We start from the raw sequence: 15616 nt of genomic DNA, 5'->3' as shown, positions 1-15616 counted from the left end.
ATCATCTATTCATGTCTGTAAAAAGCATGTAAAAGTCATATAAAGAATTACAGGTTTGATTTGTTATAATAGTCTGTTATGATAATACTACAAAGTATGGTTTGTTTTAGAGATTAGAGATTCCTGATACTACTCCTTCAAATTAGGAGTATGTATTATAATAGAATATTTCATACAATGATGAAGCTAAATCTTTTTTGGTATCAAAAAAAAGCAATGTGTACAAGTCTAGGAAATCTGAAAATTAAAACAACAATGAATATTAGAATTTGAAGAGTTCAGCAGCATGTTACATTAACCCTTACCACCTGAAAAGATGACTACTGGTTGGCATAAAACAACCACTTATTAAATGGGAGCCTAACAAAACTTCTCCAAGACAGTAGAGAAACACTTCCTGGCTTAAAAGAAATCCTGCTTCAAATTCAATACATATTAGTAACATAAGGAGGTTACCTGACTACTAGTTTCACTTATGGCTTCTAGGAGTTTTTCAACTGCTGCTTGTAGTCGACAGCTAATATTCAGCATAAATTCTTCATTTTCAGGGTCTATTTCAGTTCCAGCAAAACCACTCCTTATGAGCCGTTTTGACAAATCTGTTCCTTCCTCAGGTACTTTTGGCCACATGCTACTATCATTTCTTGGCATGTCACTTCCAGAATAAGAGGGTATAGACTCATCTGTAACTAGAATAACAGTATTTTAAAGCATAAATCAATTATAATACATAATTACAGTAAGAAAAAAGGTTACAAATAAAATCAATTTAAAACTTGAAATCACTAGAACTACAAAGTCTTTTAGTAACAACACTGCTACAAAACATGTAGGCAAATACTGAATGTAATATTATTTGCTAACCAAGCAGGTATAGATTGAGAAGGCTAATTCCATGCTAATAGGGTTTTGCAGAAATTAATACTTGGGTTATTTAGTATTTTTTCTTTGATAAAAACCTTTAAAACACCTTCAATAGATATTTACTAAGTGCCCACCACATAGGGTCTACTAAGTACTGAGAACACATAGGTGGCAAGATCTGGTTCCTATCCTCAAAGACTTTACATACAATGTTAATGAGAAAACAAATACATACAGAATGACATGAAAAGAGAAACATTGTGCAGTGGGATGTTCTAGGTGTATGGAAGGATAGAAGAAGTGCTTGATTTTGTCAGACCCTCTGATTTCTGAGAACTACCTGGGCAGCATGATCTGCTCCTGTTAGACAGTAAAAGGGATTAAGAGATCATTAATTTTGATCATTTTGCAGCTTGCTACCTTTGTAAGAGGTATCCTAGGAAGTGGTTGGACTCATGAGCAACTCTAAATATGACTTGTGCAACTACACTATACTAATTTCTTATGTAAAGAAAATTGAGTTTATATGAGCAGAGGATAAGCTTTGGAACAGTTTTCTCTAAACTAAAATGAAAGTACAGGTTATTCATTACTGTCATGGAAAACAGTACTCACCCGTGGTAGCATGCTACTAACCAACAATGAAACTTCCTCAAGAGGAATTACCTATACTTTTGTTACATGGAGTACATATTTCTTATCAGTAACTGTACAAAATTAACAAATTAAAAGCAAAGGAAACTTTTATTTCCAAAGTACTTGGAATGAACATCCAGTATGATATAGTCACCCAGGAGAATAAGAGCTATTATGAAAATGTCTTGCTAAAGTAACTTCAAAGTTTTAATATACGATAAAGGAGCCATGGATACACAATGGGGAAATGACAGCCTCTTCAACAGCTGGTGTTGGCAAAACTGGACAGCTACATGCAAGAGAATGAAGCTGGATTATTACCTAACCCCATACACAAAAGTAAACTCAAAATGGATCAAAGACCTGAATGTAAGTTATGAAACCATAAAACTCTTAGAAGAAAACAGGCAAAAATCTCTTAAATATAAACATGAGCAACTTTTTCCTGAACACATCTCCTCAGGCAAGGGAAACAAAATAAAAAATGAACAAATGGGACTATATCATGCCAAAAAGCTTCTGTACAGCAAATGACACAATCTGCTGAACAAAAAGGCATCCTACAGTATGGGAGAATATATTCATAAATGACATATGTGATAAGGGGATGACATCCAAATTATATAAAGAGCTCACGCACCTCAACAAACAAAAAGCAAATAATCCAATTAAAAAATGGGCAGAGGAGCTGAACAGACAGTTCTCCAAAGAAGAAATTCAGATGGCCAACAGACACATGAAAAGATGCTCCATATCACTAATCATCAGAGAAATGCAAATTAAAACCACAATGAGATATCACCTCTCACCAGTTAGGATGGCCAACATTCAAAAGACAAACAACAAATGTCGGCGAGGAAGTGGAGAAAGTGGAACCCTCCTACACTGCTGGTGGGAATGTAAATTAGCTCAACTATTGTGGAAATCAATATGGAGGTTCCTCAAAAAACTCAAAATACAAATACCATTTGATCCAGGAATTCCACTCCTAGGAATTTACCCTAAGGTTGCAGCAGCCCAGTTTGAAAAAGACATATGCTCCCCTATGTTTATCGCAGCACTATTTACAATAGCCAAGAAATGCAAACAACCTAAGTGTCCATCAGTAGATGAATGGATAAAGAAGATGTAGTACATATACACAATGGAATATTATTCAGCCATAAGAATAAAACAAATCCTACCATTTGCAACAACATGGATGGAGCTAGAGGGTATTATGCTCACTGAAATAAGCCAGGCAGAGAAAGACAAGTACCAGATGATCTCACTCATCTGTGGAGCATAAGAACAAAGCAAAAACTGAAGGAACCAAACGGCAGCAGACTCACAGAACCCAAGAATGGACTAACAGTTGCAAAAGGGAAAGGGACTGGGGGAGATGGGTGGGAAGGGAGGGATAAGGGGGAAAATTGGGCATTACAATTAGCACACATAATGTAGGGGGGTACACGGAGAAGGCAGTATAGTGCAGAGAAGACAAGTAGTGATTCTACAGCATCTTACTACACTGATGGACAGTGACTGTAATGGGGTATGTGGTGGAGATTTGATAAGGGGAGGGATCTAATAATCACAATGTTGCTTATTTAACTGTATATTGATACCAAAATAAAAAACTAAAATAAAGTAACTTCAAAGTTTTAAAGTAAACTTTAGATGTTTACTGAAACATTTAAACATGAAAATGTTTACACTAAAGAAAAGAACATATAAAGTTCTTCCCATCTCATGTACTAACAATATCAGATGCTATTTCAGATATAAGATCTGAATTCAGCACAATTCAGTATTCACTAAGCACCTCCTCTGTACAATCACTCCCTGAAGAATCCAAAACTTCATTCTAGGAAATGATCTTGAATGTTCGCTACAGAGGTTTACCTAATTCTTAGTGTGACAGCTAATACAACTTTCACTTTATATTTTTATTTCAAAATTAAAAAACAGACAACTAGATTGGTATTTACTTACATTACTCCATGTATTCAAAAGTGAATGTCTTGGTAATAGGGATTAACATTTTATAAATGCTCATGAGTTCAAAATGATTTTGGGATTCAAAATGAGTTCAGTTAAAATATAAAGTACAGTACAATGTATATTACAAGTTACTAAATAAAATTAACAGTCTGGAAAATTAAAGATTTTTGATGAAGCTATAGAAGCAAGAAATACTAAGTTTATAACTGGTGTTTAAAAGTATGAAAAATACCTGATTATATAGCATTTTTCTGAGGAATCAAATACACTCTAGTGATATTTTCTTTCTAATACTTATAGAGAATTTGAGGAATTTGAGGAAAGAGAATAGTCTGATATGATGGGGAGTCAAGGATTTATGGGATGAAAGTATGTACAGAAGTAAGGATGAGGTGGGCAAGAGCTGAAAGAAGGTAGCTGGAAGGTATGCTGGATCCAAGTTGTGAATAGTCTTAAACTTTATAGGAACCTTTGGAGTTTTGCTATAAATAATGGGGAAGTAAATAATTTTTTGAGCAAGAGGGTACTATCAAATTTACAATTCAGGAAGCAAAATGGTAGCAATGCAGAGGAAGGGCTGGAGAAGAAGATACTAGCTAGGTTGGAGAAGACTGAATATATAAGATAAGGGAGAAAGAAAAGTAGTAAAAGATGATTGGGTTTCCAGCTGAGATAATTCTTAGATGATAGAAGAGACAGCAAGAGAAATGCTAAGAAATCAGGAGAAAGTGTATAGAGTAGGCATTAAAAATGATTAGTCTGAAGTGTTAATGGGTTATATGGAGGAAATGGGTCAACTTTTGGAAATTTGGGTCCACAGAGACTTAGGAGTCATTTGTAGAAAGGTGAGAATCACAACCTTGGAAGTGGATACATTCGTTTTAGGGGCAATATTTAGTGAGAAAAGGAGCCTCTGTATATAACAAACCAACAAAAGAACCTGTGTAAAAAAAAAAGTCAGAGAAAGACAGGAGAGAAACGTTGCCACAGACAGGAAGAGAACATTACAGAAAGGAGGAGACTTCAATAATATTATTTGTCTAGAAAGTCAAAGAGAACAAAGAGAAGATGCTATGGACTTGACAACTGGGAGGTCACTGCTGCCTTAGAGAAAGCAGTTTTGGTACCATGGGAACAGAAACCAAAGCTGGTGGAAATAGGAGTTGGTCTGATCTTTCAGCAAATTTGTTGAGGTTTACCCTTGAGGAGGAGCAAAGTTGAGAAAAATCAATGAACTTTTTTTTTGGTAATATGAAAATAACAGCATGTTTTGGGATATAGACAAGGAATTGATGGTGAGGAAAACAACTGAAGATTCTGTGTATTATGTGGGGGTGAATCTTAAGCACAAAATACAAAGGACATATAAAATGAAAACTGCTTATAAAAAGTCATTAAATGTCAATTTTTTAAATGGCTGATGAAAAAAGATATTAAAGTACCTAGAAAAGATAAATATTTAACAAACATAGTGCATTTTATTAATAACATTTTGGAAATATAAACAAATAATCTGAATATGTTCCAATGAAGAAATAGAACTTTTTGTGTATTCCAATGAAATAAAGGAATGAGAAAGACATCAATCTTACACTATTATTTTCAGGGGAGAGATCATAGAAAAATAAAAATTAGCAGGGCAAGTTCATAAAATGCCAACAAACAGAAATTTCAGAATGGCCAGTCTGGCAAATACAACTATGATTTCAGACTGGCAAAATACTCAGATAGATGTGTCTTGAACACAGTAAATGATAGTTATTAAATAGTTCTTTAGTAGTTTACTTCACTTACTATACCATGTTCATTCTATAAAGAAAAACAATAAGCTTCTCAGTTTAAGCAGGGTGGGTGATGCGCTCAAGTATTCCCTTGCCCCAGTGGTCTTCTGAAGATCTCTGAGGCTCCAATTGCAAACAACTGGCTCTACTCTGACTCTTGTACCTGATAAATGAGTAAATTGAACCAAAGTCTTGGGAGACTAAGGGATTTGCCTAAGGTCACAGAAAACTAGAACAAGTATCAAGGGCCTTCTGATTACTAATACAGCGTTTTTTCTTGTAACATCACACTTTTTCAAAAGGAAGCTGTAGCAAATGAAATTCAGTCCCTGGCCTCCTAAGGGAGAGAAAAGCATTCTACTACTGAACCATCATCACAGTCCAGGCCTAAAGGAAATTCAACACATCCTGGGGGAACTCATTTTTATGAACTACTCTAGTACTCACTTGGCTCAAAATGTCCCTTCAATTTCACAAACTAGGTTACTCTTACATGGAAACAAACATTAGCAAATCAATTATTTATTTTTTTAGAGAGTTAACAAGTCCATACATGTTTAAAATCTAAACAGGTCCAGACCTGAAGGCTGATAATAGATCACAAGTGCTACTACCTAGAAGACTAAGTTATATACAAAAAATGAAAAGCAAAGTTGCTTCATGATCAGTTTAAGACTGAACTTTTTCTATTATATTAAAACATAAAATATTTCAAAAGTTCATTTTAGTTTTTATAATAATGTTTCTATCAAAGTATGAGGAACATCAGAAAAAATTCTTACAGATGGAAGTGCCAATATTTTAAAGCTAGCATTTTCTTTAAACCTTATCAGAAAATTCAGTTTTAAACTATAAATTCTATTAATTCAATTTCCTTCAAGACGCAAAATGGGTCTTATTAGTATCCCTAAATGACATTAGTTGTCATCCTAATTTTATTAGTAAGACAAACACATCATTACCAAACACAAAAACATAAAACCTGGGTGACTAAATGGAAAGTACACATTATAACCAATGACACTAACACCAGCAAAATTCTTATCTCTGCTATAATATTCTATATACTGTGAATTAAATTTTTTCTCTTGCATATTCACATTATTCTTCCAATATCAGTTAATATTTAAATAATCAAATGTTTTAAAGGCTTAGGTGATTCGAATATAAAGTGCTTTTAAATAAAATATTAAATACTATGATTTTATCTTGCCTTGGAATGGAATCTCAGTGCCTTCTTCACTAGACTGTAAAGCAAAAAGCATAGAAAAATTGCTCAATAAATGTTTGTAGAATTGAACTGATAAAACTGTTTAAACATTTATAAATGAAAAACTACTACTAGATATCTTAAAATAGTACATAGACATTTAATCTATATTGGAAGACTTAGATATAACCATGCAAGAGAAGAAGCTAATAGATCACAGGTACTTTTAGGCCTGCTTTCTAATGGAAAAGGAACATAATGCTCTGTGCTTGAGTTACATTACCAGTTCATTCCTTTTTACCACTATGGGAACACTGCTCTGGAAGTTGTGTGTGTTGTCTATTAAAACACTGTGTGCTGAGCACTACAGCAACCACTTTGAGAAATGTCTAAGAGAACTGCTAAGAAAAAAAGCACAAAATATTTCTGTAATCTACAGAACGTCTCTCAGAGAGTCTTTTTTGAATATGGTGTAGGTCTTACCAGTAGAACAGCAAAATCTCCCTCACCCTGAGATGGTTAAGAAAAACTAGTTTATGAAATACTTTTTAGAGAATCATAATTTGATGAACACTTTTACAATGAGACCAAGAAAATATTACCCAATTCTTTTCTACACATCAAGATTCATATGCAGAAGTAAAATAGCCCTTGACTAGTTTAATCAAGAGTGAAGTTAATTTGAAAAATACTTCCACAAAGTTTGAAAAGGATAAATTTGAAAGGAAGTTTAAAAACACAGTATTATTTAACTCTTATTTTACTAAAGACAGTTTTAAAAATTATTTTTGAACTTAAATGAGGTGTTTTTAAATCAATTTTACTTAGAATTCCAAATCAAGATTTTCTCTACACTTAGAAACATGCTACAGGCCAACTTATAATTAGGCACACCTTTGTTAAGTGGGATAATTTCTTATTTCTCCACATGAAATTTAGCCAACAGAATATTCTCAAAAACTGCATACACTAGCATTTTTAGAAGATCTAACTGAGGAGAGGTGCTTGGATGCAGAACAGCAGTCAAGCGTGGGCTTGATCTTCTGATCCAAGATTCCAGATTCTATTTTTTTCCATGTAACAAAAAACTTCTCCCCTTTTAATTTCCTGATTCCCTCTCCAACAAGGAACAAGGAATTGAAAAAACAAGACCGGAGGTCAGCAATGTGAAAGCAAGAAATTCAAAGAAGAGCCTTAGCCCACACAGCTGGAAGAAGACAAGAGTTAGGAAGAGACTTTGTCACATCAGGACCTAACCCTCTTGTTTCTACACACATTCTGTCTTATTTCAAACCACTTTTACAGAAGGAAGAAAGGACCTAGCAGGGGATAGTTAAGATCAAACCTTGGTTTTTTAATAAAGACTTTCTTCTAACTATGTCAACAGGTATGTGAAAATGATGCCTGACTCTTAAAGGCCTTTTACTTCTAACCTTTCCTCAATTTATAGCATGTTTTTCAGGATGTTGCCCATACTTCATGGATATTGATAAGAGTCCTGAGAGGTGATAAGGAATTTTTCATTTGTTGGTAGAGAAATTAAATAGCCTCTGGTTTAAACAATATAGTAGTAACCTTGAGTTATGTGTAAAATAACTATAAGATACCCACTTGCAAATGCTATCAAATAATGGTGTTTTGAAAAGAGTGGCTCTAACATACTTGTGTTTGGAGGTCTTTTTGTTAGGAAATACTTTCATATACTCTCTTCTATATTTTCAAAACAAAGCAGAGTGCCTTGAACTCAACAAAATTTATTTAAGATAATGATGACAGTCTCAACAGTATATAAAACTAGTACCTCCTGTGTGTTCCTCAAGGACACGTGACTTTACAGGTGCCTCTGCTTCTGACCTCCAAATAAGGCTGGCGGATGACTGGCCTTTACTAGATCTATCTAGAATACCAAGAACATGGCGACCAATTGTTTCTTCAACAGCTGCTGTTGTTTTTACAACTTCTAAGAGTATCTTCAGAAGTTTGTTATTAGCTTTCTGGAGGGCATACCTAAACAGGTAAAGAAACATGTATTAAAAAGTTTCATCTTTTTAAAGCAAGCATTTTGCTTATGTTCCCCAAAAATGCACTACAAAATATTTGACCTGAAAAATATGAGCCTCTCTATTAAAATAATATGCAATAGCACTTACTTAAGTGTTTTTTATTCTTGACTTATTTTAAAGTTACATTATATCATTTATTTTCTTCTGAAAATTTTGGTCAGTGAATTGTAACATGCAAAAAATGCAGCATGTTATTATTGATCTGAAAGACATCAAATAACTAAAGTTTTAAGCTAGTAGAATTTCCAGAACAGAAGAAAATTTTAATGTGGTGCAAAAGTTGAGTTTTAAAAAGTGTGGTAGAACTCAAGCATATAGTATTGAGCTAGTAATACCATTCATTGTTACTCATATATGCTTTACATTTAATCTTTGTTTGTGTCAAACAATATTATTTTCAGAAATAATTTTAAAATTCTGTAAAAAAGAAATGTTAGTATTTCTATAATTTAATGGTGATTATCTAGATAAGTAAATAACAAAATAGGCAGAGATCTGTTTTTTAAAAAGTATGTTGTGCACTTTCACTGTCTGCCCAACACCAAAGGAAATATTATTATAGGCCATTTTTTATTATATCTGCTCCAGAGACAGAAATTTCTCATTACATATACTATACTCATTTCAGCTGATAGAAAGAAGCTATTTTCAAACAAATAGAATAATGCATCTTTTTTTTTAAAGTCATACATTTTTATTTTTAAAAAACTAGAAAATACTGCCAACCACCCTCTAGAATATCTCAGCATAATCACTGTTGGCATTTTAATGCCTACCCTACTAGACTCCCCTCCCCCCACCATAAATATATACATTTTAAAAAACAAAAATGGGAATATCCTGGACACAGTGTTTTTGAAAGCTTTTTGACTTAACACAAACATCTTCCCATGCCAAGAAATATATTTCCATAAATGGTGATTCAGAAGATTATTTGATTAGTCTTCTGAATAACTAAACAACTTCTTATCCTAATAGCTTAATTCAACAAAGGTACCAGTGGCAAACTTTGCATTTAATACATATAGACAAAATAAGAGACTTTCATAATAAAGGTCCTCTGCCTTAAGAGTTTTCTTTCTCAACTTCATATCATGTAGATCACCAACAATCAGGTTAAAGGATATCTGTTTTCACAGGCACATGACATAACTATTTTAAGACAAGGTAATAAATGGAGAAGTTTTCCTTCAGTATTTGTCAAGTGAAAGAGACAGTTCTATTTTTGCACCTAGATCAAGTTCTCCGCTTACATGAGCAAAGATATTAAAAATAAAAACTCTAAATAATTTAGTTAGTAGGAACTAAGTCAAGGATTTTATTTCTTTCTCTGAGGTTTTGTTCAAGCCCAAACCCCAGGACTAGAATAATTTGAAAATATTTCTACAGAAGAGAAATAATTAAAATTAATATGATGGTAAAAAGAAATAAATATGAATACTTATTTAGCAGCATTCACTATAAAAAATTCCTAAAAATTAAACACTGCATAATTTTAAAAATATACCAATTAGAGATATATAATATAAAATAAACATTTTGTTTATTTTATATTGCATGGTAACTCTAGTTTTCATACACTGTCTTTCTTGTTTGAGTTCCATACTGACTGTGCTCCATACTGATGATCCAATGGGGAAGCCAAAATCTTAGGGGCCAAATTCCTCCATGCAAGCTGAGGAAGGAGGTTAGGACACAGAGGGTTGACAGTCACAGAAATTGGAAAAGGAGGAAATTAAGTTAGTAGATAGTAGTTTTAATTTAAAATTAAAGAAATTATTTTCATTTGAACAAAATAAAATTTTAAATATTGTGCTTAAAGTCCTTAATATTAATGTGGGGTAACTCTCCCCATTTACTATTTTATATTTTTATATTAACCTCTACAAAATCAAAGTAGGGGCAAGATTTGTTAACATCGGATCATTTATTTATAACTCTATAAAAATGGGATATGAATTAAAAGTTCTTATCTGTTACGCAGTAACTGCATAAAAGCAGCTAAATGTAAACTATTACACTTAATTTTTTCCTCATCATAAACAAACCAGGGGTGGCTTACATCGAATGCATGTTCACACAGTAAAGGAATAATTCACAAGTATAACTGTGTTTTAAGGATAAATGGCATATGAACAGAAATAATCAAGAAAGGCTCAATAACTAAGTAATTTACTGAGTTAAGTATATTACCATATCTGATCAAAAATTACTTTTATATAAAGATTTTTTAAATTTGTCTTTTTAATGATTAGAAATGAGTAATTCTTTACATGTAGAGTATAACATACAAATACATGTATAAGATAAATATTAAAGACAAATTAAGTTTAAAATACTGAAACAATGATTTTAATTCATTTACTGAAAAAGTACATACTTTGTATACCTTTCATTAGACAGAATATCAGGAGACACATCTTCAGGTTTTCTATCCAATTCCTTTTCTTTAAAGGTCTGTTCCTCAATTTCCCCTTGGTTTTCATGTCCACTCTGTTTAAATTTGTGTAAAGGTAGAGAGGATAAGACAGAAAGAAAACCTGTCATCTTGGAAACTGCAAGTCTGTATTATAAGGTGAGACAGAAACCTCTGCATATCTAACAGATACTGTTTGAAATAATATTTAACTATATTTTATCAAGAGATTAGCATTATCAAAAAAGATAAAACAGTCTAGTACACAGAAGAAAGAAACTATGAGTTTAAGCTATTGCATGCTATAGCACAACAATAAAGTTTGTTAGGCTGCTCCTTGGTGAACAGTAGTTGCTGCTTAGCAATGTCAGATTCAAATTACCTTACATGGAATATAAGGCATCTTGATCCACCTACCTTACACATAAACAATCATACATATATTAAGCTCAATACCTATAAAAAACACATCTCACACTACCAACAAAGACAAACAGATCCTAGTACATTGCTGATCCACTGTTCCTTGTGGGCCAGAGTCCATACTACCTGTGTTTGCGTACTGCTGCTGCGCAGCTCACAACACAGCTTCTCTCTTCCAGCTACAGACAGCTGCTTTAGGGCTTCCAACTCCTCTAAAAGCACCCTCTCTCTCTCTGAAACCAGGTTTTCATTATCTATTGAGGATCTCTAAATAAGAAAAAAGGTCATGAGAGAATATTGTTTGCGATAGAAGAAAAAAGCAGAAATATTAAGCAAATTCCTTTTAACCCCCTGGGACCAACAGGCCCCAGTTCTACCTTATTCACATCCCATGATTAAGGGTTAAAAGCAGTTCAATGCAAAATTCAAAACTTAAAAAAAAAAGCCAATTAGCCCTAAATATTCAGGAATTTGCACAGTTCAATTAGTATTATTTTTATGTCAACTTTGCATTGAAAATTCAGAAGTTTAAATTCACAAAATGTGATGAAGAAAAGCAAAATTTTTTTTGAAATGTTATATTCAACTCCCAATTTTCAAGAATTCTGTTATTTCTTCTTTTAGTCTATTTTAAAAATAAATTGAGCTTATTTTTATAAGAACTTTTACATAAATATTTCTTGCTTTTCCATAATTTTGTGAGTACATTATATACAGCAACTGATTAGAATCCAGCTCCCAAATACCAAAGAGTCAAGGAAGGGATAAGAATGTTATTTCACAAATCAAGTAGAGATGTTTCCCTGGAAAAAATTCCAGAAACATACTACTTCAGATTTCCATTCATGATTAAAAAGATAGATTAAAGATAGATAAAGGTAAACCTTGGAGATGCTAATTGGTGGACTCACAAAAGTATAGGAAAACTGATTATCAACTGCACCTCAGCACACACAAAAAAATTTTCAAAACCACCAAAGTGCTTTCCCCATGTATGGTCAGTGGAATGATTAAAAAAAACCCAAACAACCTTGTAGCCACTTTTTCAGTGTGCCTGAAAAGACAGAAAATTAAACGGTACAGAGACAATGCACTTCAAGGTTGAGTTAGGTGTCCCTAACAACATGTAGGGCTGCTGTGCTGGTGAGCTCTGTACCTGATGTTAAATATTTCCATTTATTCATATCTTGGCAATAATTTTGACTTTAAAAAAAAGGCTACCTACATGTAGAGTACTGCTATTTTAACTAGGGAAAAGGACTCTGAGTTCCATACCTGCGCTAACTGTCTATTCAGTCTCTCAATCTCTTCTTGTAGCTGCTCTTGGTCTTCTCGCTGCCTCTCCATCTGGCGCATGTGTGCCTGCCTCAACAGTTCTGTTGCCTGCTGATGTTCTTGGTACTGTCGCACAAGTTCCTGCCTCATATCTTCCAGCTGTTCTTCATTTAACATTAGTTGTCTAGAAGCATCCACGCTTGATACCAAAATTTCATTGTGGATCTATCATAGTAAGGAAACAAAATATCAACTATAAAACAATTTGTGGAAATTCAGCCATAAAACACTTCACTAACATTTTCTCAGCATTGATAATTTAAATAAATATAGAAGCAATTCTACTAATGCCACAAAGCCTATATTTTTTTAGTCCCAATATTAAACAAGAACAAATTTAATTTTTAAAAAGATATTTGTCTTAATTATAACTCCAAATAAATGTAAAGTTAGCTTATTATCATTATATATATTATTTTTTAAAAGCAAATTAGGTATTTATCAGTGAGTTTAGACGTAATCTAGTTCTAAGGGAAGAGAAGAATAAAGAAAGATACTCAAGATTCTGTGTACTTTTAATGAGGCTATAACTTCATTGTTCCTCTTGACATTTTATTATGGAGAAATACAAATGGAATACTTATATTTTAAAATTAAGTTTATAAGGCATGACAAATTTTACCTATTTAATTAATATTATGCAATGGTCATTACAGTATTACGGAGAAGTGCTTAACAAGAATAATTTTTATTTCAAAATGAAAGCTATATATTTCATTTTCTCATAATCATAAGAAGCTAACTCCTTCATGGGTTTCTACAAGTACTTCGATTCCTGAAGAGATACTACCTAAACAAATCACTCTGCCTTTAACAGTTGCTAGTAAATTAATTTTAACAAATAACTCAGTTTTACACTTCATAAAGAAGTTGACAATTTTATTTGAGTATGTCTCTGAACAAGACTTAACCTATCTCTAACATTAACCAAAAATTTGCACTTAGATATTTTGAAAGATGTAGGATTTATTACTTTCTGTTAAAGCACAAACAGTTGACGTATAGACATAGAATAGATAATTCATTAGTGAATAAGTAAAGAAAAAGAATTAGCATAAACAAAGTAGAGGCTTTAAATCTTCTTAAATAGGTAGCTGTTTCCTTTATGTTATCATTATCATGTTAGATAAAGCAAATCCTTCATTCATACATATTGCCAAATTTTAGAATAAAACCTTGAATTGACTGAAACAAAACGCAGGTAGGTATAACTTACCATGAGATTTTATTATGTACATGTATAAGAAAAACAAGAATACTATGTATCAGACTTGTTTTATTTAATAATAATATTAAGTTATTTATTCATATACCTTACAAGTAATAAAACACATTAATAATGTGAATCCTAAGTCTAGACTGTATTTGATACTTTTCCTTCTCCATTAAGTTAGATTACCAGTATTTTTATAGTAAAGGAAGTCACAATTTTTGGCAAGTGTTTATATACAAAGAAGCATACTTACAGATTCTGTGACTATAAATGTATTATCTTTGGAGAACATTTCTTCTGAAATAGTCAGTTCATGGTCCTCCGATTCTGGTATATTACCAAGATTATCACTGTTTGATAACAGAACTTTCTTTTCACCTTCTCCTAACTCCTTACTAAGAGGTTTAAATTCTTCTTTAAATCCCATGTCCGTTGCCTCAAAAGTATGAAAACCAAGTTGACCTTGTGATAATTTCATTTCATCTAAGTAATGTTCTTGCTGACAGACAGCATGTGCTTGTTTTGATGATACAGTATCTTCTTTTTCCCCAGATATTCTAGATCGTTCAGTTTGTTGAGCAAATGCTATACTCATTGACACAATGACCTAAATAAACAAACAAAAAAGGGTTAGACTATAATTACCAGCAGGAATTTTAAAAAGTAAGTTACCACTCAAAATTACACAAATTAGAGAAAGCATGGCCTCATGGTTTCAAACTAAAAGAGCTCTGTGATAAAGAGATATGGAGATAAGTTTCTCTATTTTACAATAAATCGAATATCAAAGTATTTTACTGCCCGCCTTTTTAAATTTAAAAAATTTTCATTTTCTTACAGCAGCAATGTTCAGTATTGAAAACTGGAAAGGAAATTAAAGCTCTTGTATTTCTCTCCTTAGAAAAATTAAGTATTCTTCTTAGAAAAAAAAAGAAATAACACTTCAGTAAATAGGTTTCCAAATCTTCCTCTTCTTCTTCTCTACATATAGGTATAGAAATAGACACAGATGTGCATTTTTCCTATAAAAAGTAGTCATGCTAATACTATAATCTGATTTTATAGCTTAACTATAGTAAATATATTTTCAAAGAAAAGTTTTTAAGATTTTCAATGGCTTAAAATGTCATCTTATACAGTATACAGATGTACTATATAAATTTATTCAATCAATTCTCTATGTTGGACATTTAGGCTGATTCCACTCTTTCACTATTTTAAATACTACTGTGATGAAATCTTTGTAACTATATCATTGTGCACATCCTTTCTAATTTCCTTACTGTAAAATTTCAGAAGTAAAACAACAGGTTTGTGAGACTGGTCAGGATGATTATACAATTCAGTGTAATGCAAGTTGACTTTCCACTACAACTAATCCTAAATCCCTGCTTATTTTAGTCTCATCCAGCACAGGTACTTAGAGATTCTGACTGGCAGCCTTGGCTCTGATAAGTCAAAGCCTCTGAGAACCAGTTGTTTCAATAACTTTATTTCAAGTCCCATCTTCACAAATAATTTGGAATGGAGGAAGCCTAGTTGCCATAGTCTAAGACAAAACATACCTAGAATTCAAAATTTCTGTGCCTATTAATGAACTTTTTCTGTTTTCCCTGTTGCCCCAGGTCCTATAACTGGATTATCACTTTAATGTCCTGTCTTGAATCTGGTTTGCCTATCTGGGGTCTTGAT

General features: G+C 32.6%; 1 protein-coding gene across 18 annotated transcripts in view; it reads right to left on the bottom strand.

Annotated features, from left to right (window-relative positions):
- AKAP9 (A-kinase anchoring protein 9) overlaps nt 1–15616 on the bottom strand; it is a 186593-nt gene that overhangs the window by 76691 nt on the left and 94286 nt on the right. For 11 of the 18 annotated variants that reach the window (XM_057504510.1, XM_057504507.1, XM_057504493.1 and 8 more), the window contains 7 exons: nt 14178–14531; nt 12652–12876; nt 11503–11643; nt 10927–11030; nt 10117–10212; nt 8276–8481; nt 457–689 (listed from right to left, as the gene is read on the bottom strand). In XM_057504510.1, the coding sequence (XP_057360493.1) occupies nt 457–689; nt 8276–8481; nt 10117–10212; nt 10927–11030; nt 11503–11643; nt 12652–12876; nt 14178–14531 (1359 nt within the window). The remainder of the gene's footprint in view (nt 1–456; nt 690–8275; nt 8482–10116; nt 10213–10926; nt 11031–11502; nt 11644–12651; nt 12877–14177; nt 14532–15616) is intronic. The other 7 variants (XM_057504500.1, XM_057504505.1, XM_057504501.1 and 4 more) reach the window with 3 other exon arrangements.

Source organism: Manis pentadactyla, chromosome 7, assembly GCF_030020395.1.
Source record: "Manis pentadactyla isolate mManPen7 chromosome 7, mManPen7.hap1, whole genome shotgun sequence".
Taxonomy (NCBI): Eukaryota; Metazoa; Chordata; class Mammalia; order Pholidota; family Manidae; genus Manis; species Manis pentadactyla.
This window is presented reverse-complemented; position numbering and strand designations above follow the sequence as displayed.